The sequence below is a fragment of the Lissotriton vulgaris genome, chromosome 4_1 (assembly GCF_964263255.1).
Source record: "Lissotriton vulgaris chromosome 4_1, aLisVul1.2, whole genome shotgun sequence".
Lineage (NCBI taxonomy): Eukaryota > Metazoa > Chordata > Amphibia > Caudata > Salamandridae > Lissotriton > Lissotriton vulgaris.
The window spans coordinates 2,074,603,979-2,074,617,133 of NC_141691.1; the positions used below are offsets into that span (position 1 = coordinate 2,074,603,979).

The 13,155-nt window shown below is 55.3% G+C and overlaps 1 protein-coding gene across 2 annotated transcripts in view; it reads left to right on the plus strand.

Moving 5' to 3' along the window:
- Positions 1–13,155, plus strand: part of LOC147725048 (uncharacterized) — a 111,181-nt gene that overhangs the window by 69,789 nt on the left and 28,237 nt on the right. For both annotated transcript variants that reach the window (XM_086966514.1, XM_086966515.1), the window contains exon 4: positions 12,653–12,691. In XM_086966514.1, coding sequence (XP_086822640.1) covers positions 12,653–12,691 — 39 coding nt within the window. The remainder of the gene's footprint in view (positions 1–12,652; positions 12,692–13,155) is intronic.

The window sequence follows — 13,155 nt, forward strand, 5'->3', positions numbered from 1 at the left end:
GGTCTGAGGCCTGGGTGAATAAGGGTCTGAGGCCTAGGTTAATGAGGGTCTGAGGCCTGGGTGAATGAGCGTCTGCGTCCTGGGTGAATGAGGGTCAGCGGCCTGGGTGAATGAGGGTCTGAAGCCTGGGTGAATGAGGGTCTGAGGTCTGGGTGAATGAGGGTCTGAGGTCAGGGTGAATGAGGGTCTGAGGTCAGGGTGAATGAGGGTCTGAGGCCTGGGTGAATGAGGGTCGGAGGCGTGGGTGAATGAGGGTCTGAGGCCAGGGTGAATGAGGGTCTAAGGCCTGGGTTAATGAGGGTCTGAGGCCTGGGTTAATGAGGGTCTGAGGCGTGGGTGAATGAGGGTCTGAGGCCTGGGTTAATGAGGGTCTGAGGCCTGGGTTAATGTGGGTCTGAGGCCTGGGTGAATGAGGGTCTGAGGTATTGCGGGTCTGAGGCCTGGGTGAATGAGGGTCAGAGGCGTGGGTGAATGAGGGTCGGAGGCGTGGGTGAATGAGGGTCGGAGGCCTGGGTGAATGAGGGTCTGAGGCCTGGGTGAATGAGGGTCTGAGGCCAGGGTGAATGAGGGTCTGAGGCCTGGGTGAATGAGGGTCGGAGGCGTGGGTGAATGAGGGTCTGCGGCCTGGGTGAATGAGGGTCTGAGGCCTGGGGTATTGCGGGTCTGAGGCCTGGGTGAATGAGGGTCGAAGGCGTGGGTGAATGAGGGTCGGAGGCGTGGGTGAATGAGGGTCGGAGGCGTGGGTGAATGAGGGTCAGAGGCCTGGGTGAATGAGGGTCTGCGGCCTGGGTGAATGAGGGTCTGAGGCCAGGGTGAATGAGGGTCTGAGGCCTGGGTGAATGAGGGTCGAAGGCGTGGGTGAATGAGGGTCTGCGGCCTGGGTGAATGAGGGTCTGAGGCCTGGGTGAATGAGGGTCTGAGGCCAGGGTGAATGAGGGTCTGAGGCCTGGGTGAATGAGGGTCGGAGGCCTGGGTGAATGAGGGTCTGAGGCCTGGGTTATTGATTGTCTGGGGCCTGGGTTATTGAGGGTCTGAGGCCTGGGTGAATGAGGGTCTGTGTCCTGGGTTAATGTGGGTATGAGCCTGGGTTAATGAGGGTCTGAGGTCTGGGTGAATGAGGGTCTGAGGTCTGGGTGAATGAGGGTCTGAGGTCTAGGTGAATGAGGGTCTGAGGCCTGGGTGAATGAGGGTCTGAGGCCTGGGTGAATGAGGGTGCGAGGTCTGGGTGAATGAGGGTCTGAAGCCTGGGTGAATGAGGGTCTGTGGCCTGGGGGAATGAGGGTTTGCGGCCTGGGTTAATGAGGGTCTGAGGCCTGGGTGAATGAGGGTCTGAGCCTGGGTGAATGAGGGTCTGAGGCCTGGGGTATTGCGGGTCTGAGGCCTGGGTTAATGAGGGTCTGCGTCCTGGGTGAATGAGGGTCTGAGGCTTGGGTTAATGAGGGTCTGAGGCCTGGGCTAATGAGGGTCTGAGGCCAGGGTTACTGAGGGTCTGAGGCCTGGGATAATGAGGGTCTGAGGCCTAGGTTAATGAGGGTCTGTGGCCTGAGTGAGTGATGGTCTGATGCCTGGGTAAATGAGGGTCTGAAGCCTGGGTGAATGAGGGTCTGTGGCCTGAGTGAGTGATGGTCTGAGGCCTGGGTGAATGAGGGTCTACGGCCTGGGTGAATGAGGGTCTGAGGCCTAGGTGAATGAGGGTTTGTGGCCTGGGTTAATGAGTCTGAGGCCTGGGCGAATGAGGGTCTGAAGCCAGGGTGAATGAGGGTCTGTGGCCTGAGTGAGTGATGGTCTGAGGCCTGGGTGAATGAGGGTCTGAGGCCTGGGTGAATGAGGGTCTGAGGCCAGGGTGAATGAGGGTCTGAGGCCTGGGTGAATGAGGGTCTGAGTCCTGGGTGAATGAGGGTCTGAAGCCTGGGTGAATGAGGGTCTGTGGCCTGAGTGAGTGATGGTCTGAGGCCTGGGTGAATGAGGGTCTGCGGCCTGGGTGAATGAGGGTCTGAGGCCTAGGTGAATGAGGGTTTGCGGCCTGGGTGAATGAAGGTCTGAGGCATGGGTGAATGAGGGTCTGAAGCCTGGGTGAATGAGGGTCTGTGGCCTGAGTGAGTGATGGTCTGAGGCCAGGGTTGATGAAGGTCAGAGGCCTGAGTGAGTGAGGATCTGAGGTCTGGGTGAATGAGGGTCTGTGGCCTGGGATAAGGAGGGTCTGGCGCTTGGTATAATGAGGGTTTGAGACCTGGGTGATGAGAGTCAGAGGCCTAAGTGAGTGAGGATCAGAGGGCTCGGTGATTGAGGGACTGTGGCCTGGATGATGAGGGTCAGAGGGTTGGGTTAATGAGGGTTTGCGACCTGGGTGATGAGGGTCTGAGGCCAGAGTGAGTGAAGATCTGAGGTCTGGGTGAATGAGGGTCTGCGGCCTGGGTTATTGAGGGTCTAAGGTCTAGGTGAAAGAGGGTCTGAGCCCTGGGTGAATGAGGGTCTGAGGCCTGGGTGAATGAGAGTCTGAGGCCAGGATTAATGAGGGTCTGCGTCCTGTGGGAATGAGGGTTTGCTGCCTGGGTGAATGAGGGTCTGAGGCCTAGGTGAATGAGGGTTTGCGGCCTGGGTTAATGAGTCTGAGGCCTGGGCGAATGAGGGTCTGAAGCCAGGGTGAATGAGGGTCTGTGGCCTGAGTGAGTGATGGTCTGAGGCCTGGGTGAATGAGGGTCTGAGGCCTGGGTGAATGAGGGTCTGAGGCCAGGGTGAATGAGGGTCTGAGGCCTGGGTGAATGAGGGTTTGAGGCCTGAGTGAGTGATGGTCTGAGGCCTGGGTGAATGAGGGTCTGAAGCCTGGGTGAATGAGGGTCTGTGGCCTGAGTGAGTGATGGTCTGAGGCCTGGGTGAATGAGGGTCTGCGGCCTGGGTGAATGAAGGTCTGAGGCATGGGTGAATGAGGGTCTGAAGCCTGGGTGAATGAGGGTCTGAGGCCTGGGTGAATGAGGGTCTGTGGCCTGAGTGAGTGATGGTCTGAGGCCAGGGTTAATGAAGGTCTGAGGCCTGGGTGAATGAGGGTCGGAGGCGTGGGTGAATGAGGGTCTGCGGCCTGGGTGAATGAGGGTCTGAGGCCTGGGTGAATGAGGGTCTGAGGCCTAGGTGAATGAGGGTCTGAGGCCTGGGTGAATGAGGGTCTGTGGCCTGAGTGAGTGATGGTCTGAGGCCAGGGTTAATGAAGGTCTGAGGCCTAGGTTAATGAGGTTCTGCGGCCAGGGTTGATGAGGGTTTGATGACTGGGAGAATGAGGGTCTGAGGCCTGGTTGAATGAGGGTCTGAAGCCTGGGTTAATGGGGGTCTAAGGCATGGGTTAATGAGGGTCTGAGGATTGGGTTAATGAAGGTTTGAGACCTGGGTGATGAGGGTCTGAGGCCAGGGTTGATGAGGGTCAGAGGCCTGAGTGAGTGAGGATCTGAGCCTGGGTGAATGAGACCCTGTGGCCTGGGTGAATGAGGGTCTGCAGCTTGGGTGAATGAGGGTCTGAGGCCTAGGTTAATGAGGGTCTGAGGCCTGGATGAATGAGGGTCTGAGGCCTGCGTGAATGAGGGTCTGAGGCCAGGGTGAATGCGGGTCTGTGTCCTGGGTGAATGAGGGTCTGAGGCCTGTGTGAATGAGGGTCTGAGACCTGGGTGAATGAGGGTCTGCGGCCTGGGTTAATGAGTGTCTGAGGCCTGGGTGAATGAGGGTCTGCGTCCTGGGGGAATGAGGGTTTGCGGCCTGGGTTAATGAGGGTCTGAAGCCTGGGTGAATGAGGGTCTGAGGCCTGGGTGAATGAGGGTCTGTGCCCTGAGTGAGTGATGGTCTGAGGCCAGGGTTAATGAAGGTCTGAGGCCTGGGTGAATGAGGGTCTGCGTCCTGGGGGAATGAGGGTTTGCGGCCTGGGTTAATGAGGGTCTGCAGCATGGGTGAATGAGGGTCCGAGGCCTGGGTGAATGAGGGTCCGAGGCCTGGGTGAATGAGGGTCTGTAGCCTGGGATAATGAGGGTCTGAAGCTTGGGTTAATGAGGGTTTGAGGCCTGGTGATGAGGGTCTGCGGCCTGGGTGAATGAGGGTCAGAGGCTTCGGCGAATGAGGTTCTGCGGCCAGGGTTGATGAGGGTCTGAGGCTTGAGTGATTAGGGATCTGAGGTCTGAGAGAATGAGGGTTGGAGGGCTGGTTTAATGAGAGGCTGAGCCTGGGTTAATGAGGGTCTGAGGCCTGGGTTAGTGAGGGTCTGCGGCCTGGGTGAATGAGGGTCTGTGGCCTTGGTTAATGAGGGTCTGAAGCCTGGGTTAATGAGGGTCTGTGACATGGGTGAATGAGGGTCTGTGTCCTGGGTTAATGTGGGTCTGAGGTCTGGGTTAATGATGGTCTGAAGCCAGGGCTAATGAAGGTCTGAGGACTAGGTTAATGAGTGTCTGAGGCCTTGGTTATTGAGGGTCTGAAGCTGGGGTTAATGAGGGTCTGAGGCCTGGGTTATTGAGGGTCTGAGGCCTAGGTGAATGAGGGTCTGAGGCCTGGGTGAATGAGGGTCTGAGGCCTGGTGAAAGAGAGTCTGCGTCCTGGGGGAATGAGGGTTTGCGGCCTGGGTCAGTGAGGGTCTGAAGCCAGGGCTAATGAACTTCTGAGGCCTAGGTTAATGAGTGTCTGAGGCCTTGGTTATTGAGGGTCTGATGACTGGGAGAATAAGGGTCTGAGGCTGAGTTAATGAGGGTCTGAGGCCTGGGTTATTGAGGATCTTAGGCCAGGGTTAATGAGGGTCTGAAGCCTGGGTTAGTGAGGGTCTGGGGCCTGGGTTAATGAGGGTCTGAGGACTGGGTTATTGAGGGTTTGAGGCCTAGGGATTGAGGGTCTGAGGCCAGGGTTGATGAAGGTCAGAGGCCTGAGTGAGTGAGGATCTGAGGTCTGGGGGAATGAGGGTCTGTGGCCTGGGATAAGGAGGGTCTGGCGCTTGGTATAATGAGGGTTTGAGACCTGGGTGATGAGAGTCAGAGGCCTAAGTGAGTGAGGATCAGAGGGCTCGGTGATTGAGGGACTGTGGCCTGGATGATGAGGGTCTGAGGGTTGGGTTAATGAGGGTTTGCGACCTGGGTGATGAGGGTCTGAGGCCAGAGTGAGTGAAGATCTGAGGTCTGGGTGAATGAGGGTCTGCGGCCTGGGTTATTGAGGGTCTAAGGTCTAGGTGAAAGAGGGTCTGAGCCCTGGGTGAATGAGGGTCTGAGGCCTGGGTGAATGAGAGTCTGAGGCCAGGATTAATGAGGGTCTGTGGCCTTGGTGAATGAGAGTCTGCGTCCTGTGGGAATGAGGGTTTGCTGCCTGGGTGAATGAGGGTCTGAGGCCTAGGTGAATGAGGGTTTGCGGCCTGGGTTAATGAGTCTGAGGCCTGGGCGAATGAGGGTCTGAAGCCAGGGTGAATGAGGGTCTGTGGCCTGAGTGAGTGATGGTCTGAGGCCTGGGTGAATGAGGGTCTGAGGCCTGGGTGAATGAGGGTCTGAGGCCAGGGTGAATGAGGGTCTGAGGCCTGGGTGAATGAGGGTCTGAGGCCTGGGTGAATGAGGGTCTGAGGCCTGGGTGAATGAGGGTCTGAGGCCAGGGTGAATGAGGGTCTGAGGCCTGGGTGAATGAGGGTCTGAGGCCTGGGTGAATGAGGGTCTGAGGCCTAGGTGAATGAGGGTTTGCTGCCTGGGTGAATGAGGGTCTGAGGCCTAGGTGAATGAGGGTTTGCGGCCTGGGTTAATGAGTCTGAGGCCTGGGCGAATGAGGGTCTGAAGCCAGGGTGAATGAGGGTCTGTGGCCTGAGTGAGTGATGGTCTGAGGCCTGGGTGAATGAGGGTCTGAGGCCTGGGTGAATGAGGGTCTGAGGCCAGGGTGAATGAGGGTCTGAGGCCTGGGTGAATGAGGGTCTGAGGCCTGGGTGAATGAGGGTCTGAAGCCTGGGTGAATGAGGGTCTGTGGCCTGAGTGAGTGATGGTCTGAGGCCTGGGTGAATGAGGGTCTGCGGCCTGGGTGAATGAGGGTCTGAGGCCTAGGTGAATGAGGGTTTGCGGCCTGGGTGAATGAAGGTCTGAGGCATGGGTGAATGAGGGTCTGAAGCCTGGGTGAATGAGGGTCTGAGGCCTGGGTGAATGAGGGTCTGTGCCCTGAGTGAGTGATGGTCTGAGGCCAGGGTTAATGAAGGTCTGAGGCCTGGGTGAATGAGGGTCGGAGGCGTGGGTGAATGAGGGTCTGCGGCCTGGGTGAATGAGGGTCTGAGGCCTGGGTGAATGAGGGTCTGAGGCCTAGGTGAATGAGGGTCTGAGGCCTGGGTGAATGAGGGTCTGTGGCCTGAGTGAGTGATGGTCTGAGGCCAGGGTTAATGAAGGTCTGAGGCCTAGGTTAATGGGGGTCTAAGGCATGGGTTATTGAGGGTCTGAGGACTGGGTTATTGAGGGTTTGAGGCCTGGGGATTGAGGGTCTGAGGCCAGGGTTGATGAGGGTCAGAGGCCTGAGTGAGTGAGGATCTGAGCCTGGGTGAATGAGAGTCTGAGGCCTGGGTGAATGAGGGTCTGAAGCCTGGGTTAATGGGGGTCTAAGGCATGGGTTATTGAGGGTCTGAGGACTGGGTTATTGAGGGTTTGAGGCCTGGGTGATGAGGGTCTGAGGCCAGGGTTGATGAGGGTCAGAGGCCTGAGTGAGTGAGGATCTGAGCCTGGGTGAATGAGACCCTGTGGCCTGGGTGAATGAGGGTCTGCAGCTTGGGTGAATGAGGGTCTGAGGCCTAAGTTAATGAGGGTCTGAGGCCTGGATGAATGAGGGTCTGAGGCCTGCGTGAATGAGGGTCTGAGGCCAGGGTGAATGCGGGTCTGTGTCCTGGGTGAATGAGGGTCTGAGGCTTGTGTGAATGAGGGTCTGAGACCTGGGTGAATGAGGGTCTGCGGCCTGGGTTAATGAGTGTCTGAGGCCTGGGTGAATGAGGGTCTGCGTCCTGGGGGAATGAGGGTTTGCGGCCTGGGTTAATGAGGGTCTGCAGCATGGGTGAATGAGGGTCCGAGGCCTGGGTGAATGAGGGTCCGAGGCCTGGGTGAATGAGGGTCTGTAGCCTGGGATAATGAGGGTCTGAAGCTTGGGTTAATGAGGGTTTGAGGCCTGGTGATGAGGGTCTGCGGCCTGGGTGAATGAGGGTCAGAGGCTTCGGTGAATGAGGTTCTGCGGCCAGGGTTGATGAGGGTCTGAGGCTTGAGTGATTAGGGATCTGAGGTCTGAGAGAATGAGGGTTGGAGGGCTGGTTTAATGAGAGGCTGAGCCTGGGTTAATGAGGGTCTGAGGCCTGGGTTAGTGAGGGTCTGCGGCCTGGGTGAATGAGGGTCTGTGGCCTTGGTTAATGACGGTCTGAGGCCTGGGTTAATGAGGGTCTGTGACATGGGTGAATGAGGGTCTGTGTCCTGGGTTAATGTGGGTCTGAGGTCTGGGTTAATGATGGTCTGAAGCCAGGGCTAATGAAGGTCTGAGGACTAGGTTAATGAGTGTCTGAGGCCTTGGTTATTGAGGGTCTGAAGCTGGGGTTAATGAGGGTCTGAGGCCTGGGTTATTGAGGGTCTGAGGCCTAGGTGAATGAGGGTCTGAGGCCTGGGTGAATGAGGGTCTGAGGCCTGGTGAAAGAGAGTCTGCGTCCTGGGGGAATGAGGGTTTGCGGCCTGGGTCAGTGAGGGTCTGAAGCCAGGGCTAATGAACTTCTGAGGCCTAGGTTAATGAGTGTCTGAGGCCTTGGTTATTGAGGGTCTGATGACTGGGAGAATAAGGGTCTGAGGCTGGGTTAATGAGGGTCTGAGGCCTGGGTTAATGAGGATCTTAGGCCAGGGTTAATGAGGGTCTGAAGCCTGGGTTAGTGAGGGTCTGGGGCCTGGGTTAATGAGGGTCTGAGGACTGGGTTAATGAGGGTTTGAGGCCTAGGGATTGAGGGTCTGAGGCCAGGGTTGATGAAGGTCAGAGGCCTAAGTGAGTGAGGATCTGAGGTCTGGGTGAATGGGGGTCTGTGGCCTGGGATAAGGAGGGTCTGGCGCTTGGTATAATGAGGGTTTGAGACCTGGGTGATGAGAGTCAGAGGCCTAAGTGAGTGAGGATCAGAGGGCTCGGTGATTGAGGGACTGTGGCCTGGATGATGAGGGTCTGAGGGTTGGGTTAATGAGGGTTTGCGACCTGGGTGATGAGGGTCTGAGGCCAGAGTGAGTGAAGATCTGAGGTCTGGGTGAATGAGGGTCTGCGGACTGGGTTATTGAGGGTCTAAGGTCTAGGTGAAAGAGGGTCTGAGCCCTGGGTGAATGGGGGTCTGAGGCCTGGGTGAATGAGAGTCTGAGGCCAGGATTAATGAGGGTCTGTGGCCTTGGTGAAGGAGGGTCTGAAGCCTGGGTTAGTGAGGGTCTGAAGCAAGGGTTAATGAGTGCCTGAGGCCTGAGTTATTGAGGGTCTGATGCCTGGGTTAATGAGGGTCTGAGGCCTGGGGATTGAGGGTCTGAGGCCAGGGTTGATGTGGGTCGGAGGCCTAAGTAAGTGAGGATCTGAGGTCTGGGTGAATAAGGGTCTGTGGCCTCGGATAATAAGGGTCTGAGGCTTGGGTTAATGAGGGTTTGAGCCCTGGGTGATGAGGGTCTGAGGCCAGGGTTGATGAGGGTCTGTGACCTGGGTGAATGAGGGTCTGAGGCCTGGGTGAATGAGGGTCTGAGGCTTGGGTTAATGAGGGTTTGAGGCCTGGGATAATGAGGGTCCGAGGCTTGGGTTAATGAGGGTTTGAGGCCTGGGTGAATGAGGGTCTGAGGCCTGGTTTAATGAGGGGTTGAGGCCTGGTGATGAGGGTCTGAGGCTAGGGTTGATGAGGGTCAGAGGACTGAGTGAGTGAGGATCTGCGGCCTGGGTGAATGAGGGTCTGCGGCCTGGTTGAATGAGGGTCTGAGTCCTGGGTGAATGAGGGTCTGAAGCCTGGGTTAATGAGGGTCTGAGGCCTGGGTTAATGATGGTCTGAGGCCTAGGTTAATGAGGGTCAGAGGCTTCGGTGAATGAGGGTCTGAGGCCTGGGTTAATGAGGGTTTGAGGCCTGGGTGAATGAGAGTCTGATGCCTGGGTGAATGAGGGTCTGAGGGCCGGGTTAATGAGGGTCTGAGCCTGAGGCCAGGGTTAATTGTCCCTTTTATATTTCTTTATGCCGGGGTCCCAGATGTAAAGGCCCTATACATCTGGGACCCCGGCATAGAGAAATATAAAAGGAATAAGAACTAAATCAAGAAATAACATAGAAATTGAACTCACTAAGTGGAGAAAAATTTGGAAGTCCAATCACTATAGAGCATTTGGGATACTCAGATGTATTGATGTCGTTGTATTTTATGGATTTTTGTCGTTAGTAAGAGTATGTGTGTAACTTGTATGAAAGATGTAGATTGAGTGACAGAGAGAGTGACAGCACTGTTTAGCTTTTATGTGGGGTTCAGAAAAAGTCTTTTTACTGTAAAACATTGTTTCATATTTTTGTTTTGTGTTACAAAAAGACTAAAAAAGGCTAAAAATGTCTTTTCTATCTTAAGCTATGAAAATGAAAATAAATGACCAACTAAAGAGCACTATGTCTATGTGAATATGTTCCCTCATTGTTGCATCTCCGTGTAAGTTTCAGATTAACTCTACGATGAAGTATTTTTAGGCCAGATTAGAGGCTCTGTTTTCGCATCTGTTGTTCATTCTCCCTCCTCTAGACCTGAAAGCAAATTTGGGAGTACCCTTACTATATATATTTATGTCTTTCCCTTCACCCCTCTGCCGCCAGTCTGCTTTTGAGGACTGCTTTTCCTTCCCTGCCGCCACTGTTGACTCCAACCTCCCTGGAGGCCCGTTGGGTGGACTTTTGGGGGCGCAACATGTTTGGCTCCACCAGCTCTGCCCTGTGGGCTATTAACACCTTGTGTGTTCTGGCTAGGGCCTCCTCCTGTTTTTGGGACTCGGCTGAGTCTCTGGGATCCTCATCGTCCCAGGAGAATGCTCAGGTGGACTTACGGCATCATGCGGCGTCATGTGTTGGATGGCGGGGAGCTTGCAGCGTTTATTCTCCGCTCTGGACATCCCAGAGGTGCTGGGCTGGGCCACGGCTTCCTCAGTCGCTCTCCATCGCCATGCTTGGCTTCCGGACGGAGTGTTACCCGAGAACATTCGGGAGCGACTCATTGACCTTCCGTTTAATGGCAGCCTGTTGTTTCATGCCCCGGCTGACTCGGCCATCCAAAGGTTCTTGGCAGGGCTCCATACTCCTCCTCCGCCTTATCCTCCTCCTCCTCCTCCTCCTCCTCCTCCTCCTCCTCCTCCTCCTCCGCCTTATCCTCCTCCTCCTCCTCCTTCTCCTCCTCAGTGACTGCTGAGTTGGGCTGGTTCTGGGCCTTCTTTGACCGGTTGGTCTGGCTGTGGAGTGTGTACTCTGGGCTGGACGGCCCTTTGATGTTTATGTGTGAGTGTTTTGCTGGAGTTGTTGCGCAGACTTGGCCCTGAGATTTGGCCTTTTGCATTGCTTGAGCTGCTTGTCAAGCCTTCCGCGGGGGCGTTTTGTTCCCTGTGGTTCTTTTGTTTTTTTCCTCTGCTGCAGACGTTCTTCCAAAGAGGGTTCCCATATCTTGGGACTTAACGTACCCTATGTGGGGTAGTGGTAGCTGTTATATAGCTTACGCTCTGCTGAGGAGTTCTGGTCGCCTTCGGGTGTCCGTTCTCCATGGCGTTTGCGTATGTTGCTTTTGCTTCTTGAGGTCGCGTGCACAGCCTCTCGTAGTGGTGTGCCGGGCATTCCCTCCTCCCCCTGCCCCTGTCCTGAGGGCTGGAGTGATTTTGTGTTCTCCCCTGTCAGGCACCACCTGCCTGGCCTTCTTGGGGCCCTGGGCTGTTCTTCTTGCTTCTGGCGGCTTATAACTGTCGGCGCCTTTCTGCCTGGCATGTTGCCCTCGTTTCCATGGGCCCTCTAGGCTTCTTCTTCTTCTCTTCATCCTGTCTTAGCATTGGATGGAAGGTATGTTGCCTTGTAGGGGAGTGGGGTGCTTCCGCCTTGCCCTCGGTTCCTCTGCCGTGAGTGTGCGGCCCTCTTCAGCCTCTTTCTCCCTCCTACATCTCCTGGGGGTCGGTGATGTTCTGCTTGTGGGATTCCTCTTGCCTGGCTGGGACAAGGTTCTACCTGATCCACAGATCTGGTCCCCTGCGGGACCCTCTATTCTGTTCAGGCTGGTGGGGTCCTTTCGCAGACCCTCCTCCCCGTGGGTATTGCTAGGGTATCTATTCTACGTGAAGGAATCTGCGGCTAGTAGTCTCTATCAGATGTACGGTTTCTTACCTTCGATAACGATGTATCTGGTAGGGACGATTCTGGACGCAGATTCCTTCACGGCCCGCCCTTGGGTTGGTCTTCGGTACTCACCTCCCGGTGGGGGGCTGTGTCTCCTGTGAGTGCCTTCTTTGCTCTTGGCGGGCTGCTCCGTCTGGTTGTGATTCATTCCTCCTCTTGGTTCTTGGAGGATGGGGTTAGGTGCTCCTGTGCCCAGCTGCTCTGGCTACTCCAGGTTTGGGGGGGGAGGGGGTTTGCCTTCAATCTCTGTCCTTCCCTCCCTTTCCTTCCTCTTGCTGCTAGGGGTCCCGGCCCGCTTCTAACCTCTGAATAGGGGTCCTCTGGCCATGCCTTGCCCTTGTTCCTTGGTGTGTGGTTGCCCTCTATGCTGGGTTGCTTGGAGGTTTGTTGTTCCTGTCTGTCTAGGGACTGGCTGGAGGTGGTAGCCCTGCTACATGGGTCATGCCGGGACACGGGGGAGGGGAGGGGGAAGGCTGTCTACATACTGTCAGGGTGGCTGCTCAGGCTTCTGCTCTGTTCTTTTTTCTAATCCTGCCTTTGGACACTGCAGTGTTGCTCTGTTCCTTATGGTGTCGTTTGTCTCCACTCTCTTTTTTTTCTACTCTTTCGCACACTGTTCCCATGCTCCCTCAGTTTTTTGTCTTGTGGCTCCGCGTTGTGGTGCGGAAAAGTTCTCCGAAGAAAACTGACGTAGGCGTGCCGGGGTGGGTCTTATGCGACCTCGCTGATGTCACATACGCGGACGACGCCTGGGCGGAGTCGCGTGGTGTCCCCCCACCCCTGGCACGCAGGGATGCTGTGGTAAAGGTTTCTAGATCCAGTCTCATGCCTGGGGATAATTCTACGTGAAGGAATCTGCAGCTAGAATCATCTCTACCAGATACATCGTTACCGAAGGTAAGTAACTTGTACATTTCTACTATTTTCTTAATATTAAAATAAGACCCGTGCTTAGGCAGGGCTATTTGTCTTTAATACACTAATGTAGCAGGATCACTTTGAAGTGCCTGCACTTCCCATGGCTCACATGACCCCAGGCTCGTAATAATGTAACATTCCCCTCTGAAGGTAAACCACAGCTCTATGCATGTCTTTGGGAATCCCTGGAGAGCCCCCTGCTTGCACTCCCCTCTCCTCAGGTCAGCGTGTGGTACACCTCAGACCCCAGAAACTCACTCCTGGCTGCTGCATGTGGGGCCTCTGGCCCCGGGGCCCCTGCTAGCCCCTGCACGAGCTGCCCTTACTCTGTGAGCTGTGACACACCTGTGGTACCTGCTAATGTGAGGCCTGCATTGTCCCTTACAGAAGCCAAGGAGCCGGAGAAGACGGAGGCCCCGGAGGAGAGTGAGTATGGACTGACCATCAGGGCATCACTGACTGAGCTCAGTCAGCACATGGGGGGGAGATCTGACCACAGGGCTGGCAAAAATGACATCATCTATGGGGCATAATGAAAACAGCTACTACAGAAACAGTGATTGTTGAGAGGAAAGTACAGCTGAGAGTGATCCTTTAAAAAAAAATTAAAACTGACATTGTGTATCATTTGACCCTTCTTCCCCCAAACAACACAGGAAGTGACCTCACAGGACCGTAGACCCCGATGACTTCACAGGACTTGATGCCCATGAACTTGAAGAGAAAGTTAATAATAATCACAATTATTTTATTTACTACCCATATATGATTGTGGGCACTACAGTGATATGTTAGGTGTGCTTCGACTACATCGCCTGGCCATTGTAATGACACAACATGTGTATTCGTAATGCGCATGTTCACCCTGAAGAGTATATTGGAGCTGAATA